Here is a 17,284-nt window from a genome sequence, read left to right on the forward strand (position 1 = left end):
AGACATTAAATCCTTTACCTAAAGAAACATTTGAACACTGTTGCTGTTGACCGGGGTAGTTGGATGACCGGGGTAGTTGGAGAAGTATGGGAGAGGCCTTTGCCCTGCAGTGGGCATAACCAGGCTGATGATGATGATGATGCTCCACCTAATTCTTACCCCCTCCTTTTGTATTTCCTCTCACAGTGGTGCCAGAGAGCCTCGTAGTCTCTGTGCCGGATGTCTACGCCATTCGAGGGAATGCAGCCGTTCTACGTTGCCACTTGCCGACTTCAGTGAGAGATTACGTCACAGTGACGTCGTGGACTCGCAGTGACGGTCTCACAGTGGCAAACACGGTCCCCATAGGGCAACGGGGTAAGTGAACGTATGCGCAAGAACTTCGTCGACAAAATGATAGAGGCGAGTGAAAGTGATGTCGGTGTTCAAGGCTCTCATCAACGGACCAAATTGTGATGAGCGCCTATAAGCTTATGACAGGGAAGAAAATAGTAGTATTGGCTTCTTACATCCACTGTGAAAATTGACAAAAGTTAGTTCGCGGGGAGAAAATGTAGTGATCACGAAAGAGCATAAAGATGAAGAGCAGCAAATTTTGAATGAAGATATAAATTGAGTTACAGTTAAAATAGTAAACAAGATTGTTGCCTAAGCCCCTTAGAGCCACTGGTTCATCTCTAAAATCCAAGGAGGACAACCTATTTTACACTAGCCGCAACATCTCGTGCCCTACGCCTACGCCTACGCCGACCGTGCTGTACGATGCGCGTCTCTGTAACGTAATAACTATGCGTAGCGTTTATAATGACTGCACTTCTATAGGAACACTGTTACACATAGAGAAGCGCAAACAGAGCAAACTTTATGTAGAGCCACTTTGTATCCATCACACACAATACTTTGAGTGCAATACACTCGGCACAACAGCAGATTGTTATTGACAGCTGATGGTCGGCACTGTTTCGCGAGAACCTTCAGGAAGCCTGCTTCCGATTTTTCGCTCGAACGCCGCCTCCCGCGATCATTGATCTTCTCAGTCCGTCTCACCTCGAAAGAGCGTCTCGAAACGGGCGCCGTAATTAGGTGTTCCTGCTCCAAACGTGGAACGCTCAATCGTTACGAGCGAGGGGGTTCTCGCGCCTGTTTCGTGCTCCTCTTTCCCCTCACGCTCGTCCCCTTCGTATAAGAGCGGCGCGTGGGTGGTTTCCGGCGATCAACTTCGAGCTAACCTTGATGGGTCCGGCAGGCGTGTCGTTCGCTCTGCCAGTTCGCTTGTTCCGACGCATCGAGCCAACCAGCTGAGAAAATGGTCGGCAGCATTATGCTATACGAAGGCTCGCAGGCCGGCAGCGTTCCAGGAGGATCAATGGGAAAAATCGAACAAGGCGAAGCGCTCGATACGAAGCTGCCATCATGAGTGACGCTTCGTCTTATAAAAGCCGATTGGTGCTTCATTTTTTTTTTCGTCTTTGGAATGTTCTACGTGTTTGCCGTGACTGTCCGTCAGAAGTGATTTGCCAGATCTTGAAAGCAACGACGAGGCAAGATTGTGGATGTAGGCTGGCTATGTACGTCCAAGCATTGTGAATGCCTAGAAACATTTAAATTGAGGGAACATTTCTTTTGACAGCTCCTGGTGCTGGTATGCGAGAGGGCGGAACTCAGCGAAAAATTCAAGGCATACTAAAATATCTACGTGGCTTTGTGAACGAGAAAAATTTTAATTTTAAGTGTTCTCTCATTCACCTGAATAGAAACCTGTATTGGTCTAGAAGGAACGCGGCTGCTTGTGAGCATATGTGAGAGAGAGAGCGAGAGAGAGCAAATGATAAAGGAAAGGTAGGGAGGTCAACCAGGACTGAGCCCGGTTGGCTACCCTACACTGGGGAAAGGGAAAAGGGGACGGAAAGATTAAAAGAAGAAAAAGTCTACTGGGGATATCATTCGGTCACTGAGTCCGGATCACAGACGCTGACTCAATCCAGTAGCTTTCAAATATCGCAGCAGCGCTTTTTTGGCCTTTTATAGCTGCGATATGCGAGGCCATGGTCCCAAGATGAGCATACGTGGGTGAGCATACGTGAGCATATGTGGGTGCAACTTGCAGCAGGGCCGCTGAATCAATGGATTAGAACTGATGGTGCCTGTTAAACTTCGCTAGATTTTATGCTATAGGAGGTCTTCAAGAGCTGCTGTTCAAACAGCCCGTCACATAGAAAAGGAGGGTTTTTCTTTCTATAACGGGTTCTATATGGTAACCAAGATGTCGAAGTCGATACTCTTTTTCCGGGCCAACTGCATCAATCTGTTCTCCATTTTAAGCTAACGTGGATAAGTTTAAGAAAATTATTAAGGAAGTCAGGCAGCAGTGTATTTTCTCTCACGTAGAGTTGTTTTCAGTTTATCATTTAGGAAAGTGGCAAACTCGCAAGGTCGCACGAGAACGTTAGAGCAATGGAATCGCCAAACGTACTTTGGTAAAAAAGGGACGTAGTATTGATCTGGTATTGTATGACAGGGCACGTGCTTTTGTAGTTATGGAAGTACTACGCATTTGCCTCTTGTGTTAAAATGCTTACTTCAAAACGGTGTTTTGCGCAGCGCATGAATGGTCCTAGAAAAAAAGAAAAGAGTACAGAGGAGGAATAGCGCGGTTTTATGCGAGACACATTGCTTGCGCTGCGTAAAACAGTCATGATCTATTATCAACTCGCGAAAGCTTCTATGTTTGTGTGAAAAGTCGTGACGCAATTCCGCCAGATTTCAGTGTATTAGGAGATTTTTTTTTTGGTCTCTTTCTCCTACTTTGACTTTCTTTTATAAATTAAACCTCGTTGTTTGATATAGGAAGTACTTCCGATACATTAATTCTCACTGTTATACAAGAAAAAAGATAGAGATCGATAAATCAACATTTGTGTTAAATTTATGTCTCTGCTTGATTCGTTTCTTTATGGTGCCACATTTTTCTGACGAAATTCCTGCACATCGCCCTTTTATAGGTCCAATCTTTTTTGAGTTTTTTTACTTATAATTTTGTTATAACTTCGTCACAGTTATGTGCACGCAAATAATTTCCCCTTGCAACTAGCGTTGAGTCGACAGAACGAATTTCCTACTCCCTAAACGTTTCGAAGTTTGGCACTTCCAAACTGACAATTCCTGTTTCACAGTTTGGTGCTGAATGCCTAATATGCCGCAGAAAAGGGAAAGAAAAAACTGGTGCAAAAAAGAAGCCAAGCGATGAAATGAGCGCTAGTAAATGTAGCTTGCTTTTTTATGAGCCAAACACCCATTGCTGTATTTACACGCAGTTTTGTGCCTTTATTGTAAATCTCTCAGATCTGAATTAGGGCCCGCGTGCGCCGTTATTTTGCTGCATGGCTGTTTGCGAGCAACATAGCGCTTTTTGAAGACAATGTCTTCGCGGGAGATTTCGGATAAGCATGAGGTTCGTTAGGTATGGGCATCTGGCAACTTTCGTCTCGTCAAATTGTGATAATTGTAGGCGTCCCAGCGCACGTAGGACAACGAGAAAGGCGTCAAAATGAAGCAGGAAACAGAAAGAACACACCAAGTTAGCATAAAGCTATCGTCTTTCTGTTGCCCGGTGGCAGGTAGTGTAAACAAGGCCCACGCGGCAAGTTAATTGCAAAACGTCAACTAAGTTTTATTCAAAAAGAAAGAATTTATGCCCGTAACTGCAACCAGCGGTTGCGGTGTACGTTTTCAGCTACACATGGAGCACTAATAACGTGTAATTAGCCCGAAAAAGGCGGAAATAAAGAACAGAAGCACTCGTTCAATGTTCGCGCACTTAAGAACGGAAACGGAAGTCTGGCTTTACTCAACAACAAAAAATATAGGCCAAGCCTAAAAGTGTTGGCCGATCACGAATGTAGTACAAAATAACAACAAACCACGTGGTACATTATGTGCCTAAAAAGACATTTTCTTCCTTCGACGTCGACCGCTATTAATCCGCCCTTTTTTTTAAGCATCTCTACTGTAGGCACTTGGGCGTGCGCTATGTTAAATGAGCAAGGATTACACAATAGTTCCAGCCTTGGCAAATGATTTTAAAGAGGCCCTGTTCCTTATTACTAAGGGCAAGTTATGAGGGCGACGGCGTTGAACGATGCATTAAAAGCATTTACCGTACAAATCACCTGAAAAGCTTCCAGTCGACTATGCACGTCACACAAGTGGCCCTCTGCTAAGCAATATCTGCCTAAGTGCACGCCATTAGTACGACAAACGTCGAAATATTTGGCACCATTACTGTGGTGGGAGCGGAACATCAGCAGAACGCCGACGACAACTTCGGTATTTCGCAGGGGCTTGCCCATTGGACGACTTTAGGCCGCTTAGATGAAGGGCCTTTTACAGAAGAGAAGGTCCTGGGACCGCGGCCTCGAGAGTCCCGAATGTGCAAAGCCGCAATGGTACTGTTGCGCTTCTTGAGATGCACCAGCCTGTATGAACGATTGCGGCGAATTGAGCCATAAACACTTCCTTGTGGATGTGTGGCCGAGTACAAATGTGAACTTCTTTCGTTCTCAACTTTCAGGTCCCTTTACCTATACAAGGTAGCTAACCAGCATCAATCTCTGGAAGTTCCCTGCCTTTCCATTATCCCATCTTTATCCCTTCAAAAACCTGAAAGGCGAAGGAGGTGGGGCGCGTTTGATCTCGCATACGAGGCTACGTGTCTGCGAGAGGAATTGAGGAAGTAACGTGAAAAACTTTCGCCCATGCTAGCTGTCTCATGTGACCAAGATATAGATTCCAGGGTATGTGTCTTCTTTATGGGGCTCATTTGCACTAGCTCTTTACCTAAGGAACAGTATGTATATGTGGTACCTGAGGTGCGCCTCACAGATAGCTGTACCTGCGGTATGGCGCAGTCACGAGACACCCGGAAAAAATTGCTTGTCGAGCCAAATTTCTCGAATATAGGAGAAATTTAGACTTGAAGACCATTTCACAAATTTCCTATTGTTGGTATATCTACACAGCCCATATCTGTAGGCGCTCATAAACGGGGTGTTTTTCCTAGCATATTTCACACATATAGGTAATAGTTCAGTAAGCAAATTCGAAGCAATGCATACCCTGTTTTCGAAAAGTTCTATGAAAGTACCCGAGTCAATTCAGTCCGTGTGGTTATTCGGCACAGTTCTTTGTTTTTTTCGGGCTTTAAAGGAATCGCGGTATAAAGAAATTACGCCAATATGTTCCGCTGCAGGAGGCGTGTTTCAAACGGCATAAGATGTGAAACACCAACATACGACACAGTGTTCGAGACATTTGAACTGAACTAATAAGCTAAGCTCGCAATAAAAATAAAAATTATCTGACTAGCCCCGGACAACAGAGAAAAATGTACCGTTGGCCATACACTCCAACGATGTGTCCCTTTCATTGTGGTTACTTTGATTCTGGTTGCATAAAACAAACTGCATGCCCGTGCAACGGTAACCGCTACGATGACATTCGTAAGCATCACTCAAAATAAAGAAAACAATAACTTGGATTCTTGCATCGGCGCTCATTGCTCGGGAAGGATTGATGAGCTTACGTGGCTCAAGGATTCTCGCGTAGGCGACGACCGTTGTGCATGTTTTATGCAACGCAATAAACGTAGCCTCCAGCACTTGGGCGACGGCTCTGTGGTTAGAGGGACTTATAAGTGCGGCCCCGTAGTCCAGGAGAAGATGCCGCGGCTACAGTTTTGCTCTATGCGCAAGAGTTTCAGAGACGTTACAATGGAGCGTACGCCCCCACGGCAATTGTTTAAATCAAGGTAACGTTCCGCTATTTATAGCCGCATAACAACAAGAACCAATCTTCTTCAAAATTCGTTTTTCCCAAAAAACAATTTTCGAGTGTAATTTGTTACCATCAGACTTGGCTGGCCGCAAGACTGCGGATTCATTTTATGAATTATCGCGAGCCCCGCAATAATGCCAATAAAGGTGCTGCGGGTAATGTCTGAAATAAAAAATAATAATAACAAGAACCCTAAGTACCTTGCAATGTAGTATTTAGGCGAAGTGATGGCGCAAACAACAAGAAGTTATTCTGTAAAGCAGCAAGCTGAAAAAGAAAGTTCCTGCGCTGCTATAAACCGACAATGAAATATTACAGATAATAAAATTGATGATAACCTGGCAACCCATAAAGAACGAATCTATCGCAACCAGCCTTCGGATGGATGAACGAAACACAGTAAAAATGTGCACAAAGCCAAAAAAAGACGGTTGGGGGTGGCGTTCGAGGCGCACAGCCAAGTAATCAGTCTAAGTGGACTACACGCACAACAGTGAGGAAACGCGGAGAAACGGATGGGGTCTGATGCTGAGATTGCAAGCGGCCGGCGATCCACAACTGCCTTAGTTCGCCATGGGACCTATACTTGCTGTCTACACGGAACATTATACACATTTTTTTTTAACAACCGCCAGACTCCAGCCAACGGCTCGAAACGAGAAGGACATTCACTTCAGTGGGGTGGCTACGGTCGTTTCATCTGTGCCAGGCAATCACTTTTAGAGCCTGCCATCCTCACCGCTTTCTGCAGAATTCGAAACCTTTATCTCAGCATTCAAAACAGAGGAACCATCGCAGCAATTGAAAGTAGGACGCTGGCAGTAAGCAAGCGAGCAATGCTCAGATAGGGTTACAAGGCTAGACATTCGAATTTCGAAGGGGCGTCGAAGGAGTGTAAATAGCTGTGAAATGCAGAGTGAGATATGGATTACGCGTCGGAAACCCGTAATGGCACGAATACCGTTGTTACGCAACCGATGGGAATGAACGACGCTTTGAGGTGCTGGCCCATTCTTCAGAAGAAAGCAGTATGTGGCGTCTCTCGGTAGTGCAGAACTCATATTTAGTGTGTGTGTGTTTTCTTTTTTAAGTCACGCTCCGTTGAATTTTGATGTATTGCGGCCATTAGGTGACTGTTGTTATCGCAGCCAAGCGCCTTCGACGATATTGAACGGATGGCAGGCAGGATGCACTCAAAATATTCGAGAAAATTACGAGTACGAGAAATCAGAAGTGCGCGAATGTATTACACTTGAAACGTAGATAAGATACCTTAGGCTTGCTGTTTCGCATTCTTATGGTGGTGTAACACGAATACTACACAAGTAGCAAAGCTAGTGGCAGCTGTTGACTTGCTGCTTGACCCGCTAGCCACCTTTTCTCTAGAAAAGTATGATCGTTACAAAGCAGAACTCTTAGAACTCAATCAGCAGATTTTGATGCGAAATGCCCACTGATGTATGTAGACATTCGCTACTACGGTAACTCATTTCTTTTATTTTTTTTATCATACGTTCTCACGAATCTACCTAGTTAAGATGTCATGGAAATTAAAAACCATATCACTTTTACTTCCCCTTAGCTCCCCCCCAACTTTCACGCGATCATGACTTACCAAAACAGGTCCGTTTATAGCTCCTCAGTGGGAAGTATGCCTCATGTTCTCTTGTAAATGCTATTTATTATGCTATTTGATATAGTTAACTGAAGTAGAAAAACATATCGAGAATATCCCCATTATCTTCGTTTTCTGCGTTTAATATTTGTTTACGCCTAAGGAGAATAGCCAGTCTGATTTTAGTAAGTGGTGCACCACAATAATTCTTATGGATTTAAGGTAGAGACCAAGACGTATATTGGTACGTTCAGAGTGCTGCAATGTAGCGGTGCGAAAGAACCGCGAATGCTGCACTTTCAGCTGCCCACTTGGACGTGAACGCATGTTATGTGACTTGCCTATACTTTACGAAGAAAATGGCTGACACATGCATTACTCATACTCGACTGGCAACATAATAAGCCCTGGTTTCATCTTCATGAAGCCGCCAAGAATTCCAAAGGCATCCAATGTAGCTTTGTTATAAGACTTCTTGTAGATGGGTTAGGTTCGCATGACGGAGAGGAAAATAAGCTTTTGTTCATTTTCGGCGGTTGCGGTCGGAGCCCGTATTCCAGGGCCCCAAATGTCTCCATCACATACTTTGCTTATAGAGCGAACAAAACTAAAGATCTAATAACAGGGACAACTCACTCAAATAGCCTTTAGTTAGTTTTTTGTAGCGAGAAACTAATTCGCTCTAATTTTGCCTGCCTCTCATTTTTGATCAACAGGCTCGGAAAGCAAGTATGTGATGCTACCAACGGGTGAGCTGATTATTCGTGAGGTGTCGGCCTCCGAAGCATTCCACAGCTACCGTTGCCAGGTGCATGACGCTCTCACTGGTCAGAGCCATCTCAGCAGCACTGCCGGGAAAGTGATCGTCACAGGTAAGTGTGTACGCGTAATCTTGTATTATTGTCGCCGTACATTTATTTTATGCAGTTCAACTTGCCAATAAAGTAAGTTTACTATTCTCGTGCGTAAGTGGAGAAAACGTACTCCACTCAAGGGTGGAAGTATTCTCGATTAATAATTTACGAGGAAGAAGTGGTTAGCGCAACTATGCTCGCGGACGGATACAAGTGGCGAATGCTTACTTCAATTTTCGAACACAAAACGGGATTCAGTGAAGTAGAGGAAGACTCGACCAGAACTCGATATGACTTTGGTGGAAGTCAACACTCGATTACCCGGGCCATGGTCCCTCTATATAGAAAAGCTGATTTTCATTGACAGAAACGTCAATGCAACGCTGTACACTGAACGGCTTAATAATTTTTTAATGAAAGAGATAGCGTATTCATCCATTGGTGCACTGCATGCTTCTGTAGAATTAAAAACAATATATTTCTTTTTTTCTGGCTTCAATGTTGATATTGTGCAACATACTGGTAAACGGTGTAACTTGGTTTGGTGGTGCAATCCATGGCTTTTGTTCAGCAACGGCAAGCGCGGAACGCGCTGAAATTTTATTGAGTGTACCTTAACTCAACGCAGTTGATGTCCTCAGAATTATCCAATCATTATTTTGCTAGATCGTGAACTTGTATCCATGGTTTTGCGTCCAGCCGTATGAACTGCAGAAGACGCTGTTTCGTTGCTGTGTTTCTTTTTCACCTACAAAAAAATGACAGCCAACGCACGTTAGTCAAAACTGCTGTCTTGCCATAAAAAATTTGCCAGGAATGCCTTTCACCTCATGTTATCATCATACCGTATTTATTGAACAATACTAAGTATTCGTGTTCTGCAAGCAGCGCAAGCTCAAGCACTCAGAGTTTGTCTTGGTTTGCCGAGATGCACGTCAACTGAGGCAACTATTGCGATTGCTCGGGACCATCCAATGCAGACTCACATCACGGTGGAAACCCTGAGAACGCATATGAGACATTTGGCACGGGCCCCCTATCACCACCTTGCAACACTACCTTCAGACAGGCACCAAGCATCATTCTGAAAAACTACTGTCAAGTACAACGACAAACTTCCCTCGGGCTTCACCGCTGCATCTAAACCATCGATGCCCCCTTGGTGCCTTGTCAGCCCCACAGTCCATCTCAACGTGCCAGGAATCGGGAAAAAGTCTAAACTGTCGTCGCCTGTGCTGAAACAACTGTCTCTGCTTCTTCTGCACGAGAGGTACGCAGACAGTGCACATATTTATACTGACGGTTCCACAAACATCCAGTGTTCGTCCGGTGCTGTAGTCGTCCCAGAAAGAGGTATTACCATCAGCTTTAGGACTGACCACCCAACGACATCTACATCTGCGGAACTAGCTGCCCTTCGAGCTGCACTTTGTTTTGTCAATCGGGAACCACCTCGACAATGGTCAATTTTCAGCGACTCAAAGGCAGCCCTACAATCTGTACTATCAGCTCTGCGTCGCGGGCCATTCGAACAGCTCGTATTCGATATTAGATGCCTACTCCATACATCACATGAGAAAGGACATCACGTGACGTTTCAGTGGCTGCCAAGTCACTGCGGCGTCATCGGAAATGAAGACGCCGATAAAGCCGCTCGGACAGCTCTTGAAGACACACAGGAAGAGGCCATACCACTTTCACGGTCCGACGCAGCCAGCAGACTTCAAGTGCTTGCACGGGAGATCACGCTCTCTCTATGGTGCACACCAAGCAGCCAGACCAACCGCAGCAATCATCAACACGACCTGCCCTCCTTGATGCATCTCTGTATGCCAACCGGACTCCGCCGAAGTGAGGCCACCCTGCTTTATCGCTTATGGCTAGGGGTGGCCTTCACGAAATCTTACTCGTTTCGCATTGGAATGGCCGACAACGCTCTCTGCAATGCCTGTCTTTGCGAGGAGACGCTGGAACACATTCTGTGCGACTGTCCTGAATATAATGTTCAGAGACAGTCCATGGCGTCCGTTCTAGCGCACCTTGACAATAGACCATTGTCAGTTGCAACCATTTTCACATATCGCCGACTGAAGACATCGCAGCTGAAGGCGACGAAGGGACTACTTCGGTTTATGAAGGATACGGGCTTGGACAAGCGGCTGTGACAGTGATGTCACGTACCGCACAAGAGTGACAGACTGTAACCAACGATGTGTGTGCCGTGTTACGTGCCCTCTATCTCTTCTCCCCATCTTTCATCCCCCCCCCATCCCGCTCCCATGTGTAGGGTAGCAAACCGGTTAGGCAACACTGGTTAACCTCCCTGCCTTCCTTCTCCACTTTTTCCTTCGTTCCTTCCTAAGTATATGAAGAGATCGTGTAGAAAATCGTTCACAGCAATTGCAACTAAACAAAAACAAATAAATAATTACTGGCAGAAATCACAACAAAATTATCTTGTCCCGCAGGTTCTCACCCAGACGCACAGCCGCCACTCTCCGTGGCTTATGTGCTGCTTAAAAACTAATGACAAAACGCGCAAGATTGTGCGCACGCGTTAAGTGTAATGCTGACTTTTCGTATCATATGTGCTACTTCTGTGTTGCTACAAGGCAATTTTTTCATGCATATTTTTGAAGCAAGAAATATCGAACTGCGAATAAGATTGATTAGCTAACACACTTTGTATTCGCGCTGTTTACTTTATGTTAAGCTGGAATACGGAAATAAAGGCATAGCGGAAGCTTGCGTATGAAAAATAGAGGCACCTACTCGTCTTAGTGGTGATCCATCATTTCCGAGAGGAACAGAGCTGCTGCCATAGAACAAAAGATCGTGCTGCATAGTTTCTTGTTATCGTAACAGAGGACGGTGACCTAGCAACGAACTGCGTAGACGAAAGGAAACTGTTAAACTTCTTAACGCTACCCTTACTTGCAAAGTGGGCACAAGTGCAGGCATTCAATGACTGGCAAGTCAGCAAACATTCGACTAACGGTCAGGCGTTGAGTAGTACCTGGAAATATGTTTTGATGAAAATGTTACAGCCCCCTGACAAACATGTGAAACAAAGAGAAGCAGAAACGATTGAGTGAGCACAAACTTTGCTCACGCACACACACATTGTTGAAAGACGACGCAGCTTTGAGAGGTCGATATGAAAGAAGGGTACTCGAACGGCGGAAGCCTGCTACTTGATCGATCACTCAGCTTCCGGTAGATTCCTTGTGTGTGTGTTTTTTTATATAGCTGACTTATCCATCCGAAATATGATAAGTACGTTATTAAGTTAGTTCCAGAATGGGTGATTGATTACTCTCAAGTTTGTGACAAGCCTACAAGTCACGTTCAAACATGCGCTAACACAGTGTCTGTCAAGCTGGCTTATTAACCGACGAGGCTGAGTGATAAGGCATATTAAGAGCGTTCAAATGAGCCATGGAAGAACAGTCAGAAAGATGCCGGTAAGGCAGCGCTGATATTGTGAAAGATCGATATAGCAAGTTTATGTATTACCTAGCACTTTGTTCTTTTCGAGCAAATGTGCGGAACAGTGTTCGTAGTCTTTGGGTTTCCTCTTTCCTTTTGAGTATTCTTTCCCTACGTATAGTCGGGACGTATGGCTAAGTTTTAGGGTTATTGGCTAAGACGAGTAGTGAAGTCTTTCAAAGAAAAAAAGAAAGAACTAACAGGAAATGGGAGTTGCTGTGTAATAGCGATTGCTTAGGTTTAGGACAGAAAAGGGTGAACTGCGAGGATTGAGAGGAAATATGTCACCCACTTGCTCTTTGCAGATGACATTACAACCTTGGAGATAACTTACAACAAGAGATTGAAGACCGTGAATGAGGAATATTTAAGGGTACATTTGAGGAACAATGTGCAAATGACTGAGGTAGCTTTCGATAGCCTGGCAAGGGAACGAGAGTTCGTGATCCGCAGTCGCTCACTCGAACCTCTTCAAGAGTGCATTTAATTAGTTAGATGGAAAGCGGATCCTGAGAAGGAAATTTTCAGAGGAATAAAAATGCTTTGCAGTGCGTATGACGGACACTCAAACATCATGACCCGAAGGTTATTAGGATCTCCGTCCCCCCCCCCCCCCCAAAAAAAAAAAAATCTGCATTTGGGCATTCCATCTGTACCTAACTGTTGCTTTTAAATCTGGACCCGGGCAAAGAAAGTGCAGCAAAAAAGAATACAAAAACGACCTCACACCGAACAAAGTAATGAGAAATAATAAGCGTGACCGAGAGAAACGGAAAAAGGCAGGTATACGTTAGAGAGCAAGCAAGCGGAACTGGTTTTACTGATGACGTTAAGGGGAACAAGTGCACTCGGGTAGATCATGTAATGCGTAGAGTAGAGACAACCAGTCATCTATAACAGCGACAGAATGGATGCCAAGTGAACGGAAACACCGTCAAGGACGGCAGAGGATTAGGTTGTGCGATGAGAACAAGAATTTTGCTGGCATAGAATGCAGCCCACTGATGCGACAGCGGTAAAAGGAAATGATTGGGAGAAGTCTATCTCGTGCAGATAGGCATGAAATTTTATTTTAATGTTCCTCTTCTTCTTCTTCTTCTTCTCCTTATTATTATTATTATTATTATTAGTTGTTGTTGTAGTAGTAGTAGTAGCAATAACAGTAACAGTAGTAATAGCATTAGTATTATAGTTCTGATTCTTGAAGCGCATTACCGCACAAGCGTTAAGGGCCCCCTCTCGCAGAAAATCCAGCGTCAGCGTCCGGCGTCCAGTGTCAACCGCGTTTTCGGCAAATATCATTTCGAAGCACGGATACCAAACCACTGTTTTATCAGCAAAGTTGCTCATACCTTGTCTTTCATTCTTAACAAAGTTATTCCTCGAAATTTTGAGAATGGACCGTCCACAAACAAATGTCATGTGAAGCGAACACCGACCGCACATACATACCAGTCTTCTAAGGCTGAAACATCAAAGGTGCGAACCAGTAGCAGTAACTCGGCCCCCGCAAGAGACCGCTTTCCAACAGAAAGCTCGCCTACGTGTGTAGGGCTCGCCGCCAGCGTTTCTCGGTAGACATTACGGTTACATAAGCTGCAGTTGCCGGGAAGCGTGAAAAGCAGTCAGGGATCTTCGAATGCTATCGGCGTTCCACTCTTAAAGGCGAAGCTAAAGCGTCCGCCTATTTTTTTTTTTTTACCCACGTAGTCGCGCCTGTCGTCTCACTACCGTGGCTGTCAAATACGCTTGCGTCAAGGACACGAAGGTAAGCGCAATAGTAAAATATTATGGGACCACTCAGCATTGCATAGATCAATGCTAATGGGAAGATAAAAGGTATTTCGACCTCTCGCCCGAGCATACCGATTGTTGCGCAAGAAAAAGTGTATTTCAAGGAAAATGACCGATCAAGTGCGCTTGCAAATGAGAGTTTTTTTTTTTTTCGCCGGATAAAATTTACGAACATGTGGCGAAAAGTAGTGAATCAATTTTTTTACACCTATGAATAAACAAAAAAATATTTGGACATCAAACTGTTAACATCACAAATATCTTCGCATGTCTTAATGATCTCTGCGAGCACTGTGCCAAATGCCATAAAGTGCCATTTTCTATAGATCCGACCTGGGCACAGTAGCTGACTGTGCTCAGTTCAATGAAAGCGCCGAGCTCCTCCGCGTGGCCGCTTCAAATGGATTTCTCGAAAGGACCTGCTGCGGAGAATGGGTCCAAGCGGACCATTTGGCTTTCGTGGAGAGACTATCAACGAAGCACTATCTTGGATTCTGGTGTCATTAGTTGAACGGAACCTTTTTGCTAGGAAACGTGTGGAAGAATTCGCTTAGGGGAAAGTCACTATACCTGCATAAGAAGGAGAGATTAAACTAAACGACTGAAGAACAGCGAAGCTAGCGAGGGCATTTGACTGCACTAGAATACCCTTTGAAGCAACGGTCTGACTTCAAATATTTTATATTTTTTTTTTTGCCATCAGATACTTTTTGTTTCTTGTCAGAGAAAAATGGGGAGGGGGGCGGCGAAATATTCCACGCAGCAGAATGTGATCTTTGGTATTCACGGTATTCACGTGAAGTAACAAAAATGCATCTGAATGTCTGTTTAGGCGTAAAGAAAGTAGGGAGGAAATAATAAATAGTAAGGAGGTGAATGGACCACACATCCGGTGGCATATCCTACGCTTAGGAAGAGTGTGAAACGATGAGAAGATGGATTGCCTATAGGAATAACGCAGCAAAACCAAGCAAAAAAGAGGACGTTACTTCTACTTGTATTTTTTTCTGTATCCTTCTATGAATGAATTTCTATAGGATGAAAGTTGGTCCAAGCAGCGGGAGGTGTGCTATGACTGCACCAGGTCACCTGGTCGCTTAACTTAACTTCAGGCATCTTGGGAGGGCGAAGTACATATTGAGTTATTCAACTATTTCATTCTGATAGCTATAAGAATGCCTCCAAAAAGATGGTATGGTAAAGTCTCATAAAAAAACAACTAATAACGCTGCCATAGCAGAGAGGTCATCTTCTATTAAAAAAAAAAAAGACCCGAGATTGTAGGCACTTCCACAAAAACCAAAACAAAAAAAATATAAATACCAATGCTCGAAAACGTTTCTGCTATTATGTAATGTAGCGCCTTTTTTCATGTAAAATTTCATCTTAAACCAGTGTGCCGTAGAGATAGCTTTGCCATTTAACAGTTGGCGCGTAGTCAACAATGCAGTATGCTCACTCTTGGCAGAATAGCTTCTTTTTACACAGGGCATACGCCTCTTGATTTAGGAGCATACAACAATTCTGATGATGAAGCGCGCGGATCCAACGCAACAGTGGAACGTTGTTTCAGGAATGCTGTTACGGGAGGTTGTTCCAGTTTGCGACGTAGCGGCCGTGCAGGGTGACACGTCTCCTCGCCTGCAGCTGTTAGCCTGTCTTTGTCGCTTGGATGAAGTTGATGTATGATGCTTGTTGAAGGGAGAATGTTGTTGAGAAATGTATGCACGGAGAAGTGCGACGTAGTATATGGTTAAATTTAAGATTTTCTACACATCTTTCGTTCCAGTGGCGTGTCCCCATTATGAGAGATTGGCGAAGAACGGGCACCAGTGGCGTGTCCCCATTATGAGAGATTGGCGAAGAACGGGCACATGCCGATGCACATGCCTAGTTGCTTCAACCCAGTGACCCAACTTGTGTACTCAGAACCGCCGGTCGGATCCATCGCTGTCCAGGACAGATGTTGCAAGGATGCTCCCCCTACTTGCACGCCAATGCACTACACCAGAGTGGAATGAACCACACTTTATGCACGCCCGTTTATACGCCCTAGATCCAACCTTGAGCCTCCGACTTCCACCAAGACTTCCCCGAAGAGACGCGACCCTTTTGTGTAGCCTACGGTTGGGCGTCGCGTTTATGAATGCGCACGCGTTCGGCATAGGGATGGCCGACACCGCAGCATGTGGCGATTACGGCGACTCGGAAACGATTCGTCATGTTCTTTGCCAGTGCCCGCAGTACAGTGTGCAGAGACAATCGCTTTCCGTCGTGCTGAGCCAGTTGGACGACTAGCTTCTGTCGGAAGAAGTAATTCTGAAACATTGACGTGACTGAACATCGCATCAGAAGGCCGTGCAAGCGCTATTGCGCTTCTTGAGATCGACCGACTTGTCTGAACGCCTGTGATTGGAACGCCTTTCCTGTTACCTGTTCCTTTTTTTTTCCTTTTTTTCTTTTTTTTTCTTGTTCCTTTTTTTCTCCTCTCGCTCTTTGTCTTCATTAAAACGTCTATATAACCCACCCCAGTGCAGGGTAGCAAACCGGAAACTCACATCTGGTTAACTTTCCTGCCTTCTCTCTCTCTCTTCGGAACATACCCAGTTACCCAAGTTGTATTTTCGGGTAAATACGTAACGGGCCCCCTTCTTCGCCTTGTTCATTGTTTGACGCGCCTTTTTGAAGAGGCACATATCCGGTGGTACATATACAGTGGTGTAGCCAGTGACTCAAACTGTACACTCGGCAAGAGAGCAGCCGGTATACGCGAAGTTGGCGAGAAGAGGCAAATAAAGCTTCGGCGTCACATATGGAGCCATATATGTGACGTACAGTTTCACTACCGCGAATGGAGTTGTCTCAAAGAGCAGATAAAGGGCCAGAAATGCTGAAATTTAAACTAAAGCGCGTAGGAAGTCGGTGCTTATTCTGGTTAACATCCCTGCCTTCTGTCTTTATTTCCTCCTCCTCTTCCTTGCCAGTAACTGAAACACCTGAATGTTTGCTTCTTGCAGAGCCTCTGGGCAAGCTTGCCCCTCGTATGATGGAGTCCCGTAGGTCGACGCAAGCGCAACAGGGCAAGCAGGAGGTTCTGCCATGCGTTGCCCAGGGTCATCCGTCTCCTCGGTACTCTTGGTTTCGCCTCACAGGTGACTATAAGAGTATGGCAACACAGAGTCATGACAGCGAAGTCCAGATACCCGTGAAGCCTTCCAAGAAGGTGTCCCTGTTATCGGGGGGTGCTGTGCTGACGATTCACGAAGTCGTACCAGACGACGAGGGAAGATACCTCTGCTTTGCCAACAACTCGGCCGGACAAGACAAAGCCTACATGGACCTCTTCGTGACTGGTAGGTGTGCGGGATCAGACTTTCAATTAATAGTAAAAAAATAACGAGATTTGTGGCATCCTTCGTTAAGCCGCGTTCAGACTACGTGCGCTACGTACGGATCGTTCGCACGGATCGTAAGGGTAAACGCAAAAAGCGCAACTAGTTTGTTCACACTACTGTTACATTGAGCGGAAAGTACGCAACAATCACAACCAGCCTGGGCGTAAATGTTGGAGTACCCGCTACATTTACGACAGGCACAGATACGACTGTTACGACGCCGCCAATGCGCGAAGCAGTTTCGGCTTGCATCTTCCGATTACGGAGCTTCCGGCCCCCCGATATTCCGCGTTTTCATCCGGTGC

General features: G+C 45.2%; 1 protein-coding gene across 1 annotated transcript in view; it reads left to right on the top strand.

The window, feature by feature from the left end:
- The window catches only part of LOC126536703 (cell adhesion molecule Dscam1-like), a 166,190-nt gene that overhangs the window by 50,004 nt on the left and 98,902 nt on the right, over positions 1-17,284 (top strand). Inside the window, exons 4-6 of the mRNA XM_055073860.2 lie at positions 187-357; positions 8,164-8,319; positions 16,602-16,937. Coding sequence (XP_054929835.1) covers positions 187-357; positions 8,164-8,319; positions 16,602-16,937 — 663 coding nt within the window. The remainder of the gene's footprint in view (positions 1-186; positions 358-8,163; positions 8,320-16,601; positions 16,938-17,284) is intronic.

The sequence above is a fragment of the Dermacentor andersoni genome, chromosome 4 (assembly GCF_023375885.2).
Source record: "Dermacentor andersoni chromosome 4, qqDerAnde1_hic_scaffold, whole genome shotgun sequence".
NCBI classification, from domain to species: Eukaryota; Metazoa; Arthropoda; class Arachnida; order Ixodida; family Ixodidae; genus Dermacentor; species Dermacentor andersoni.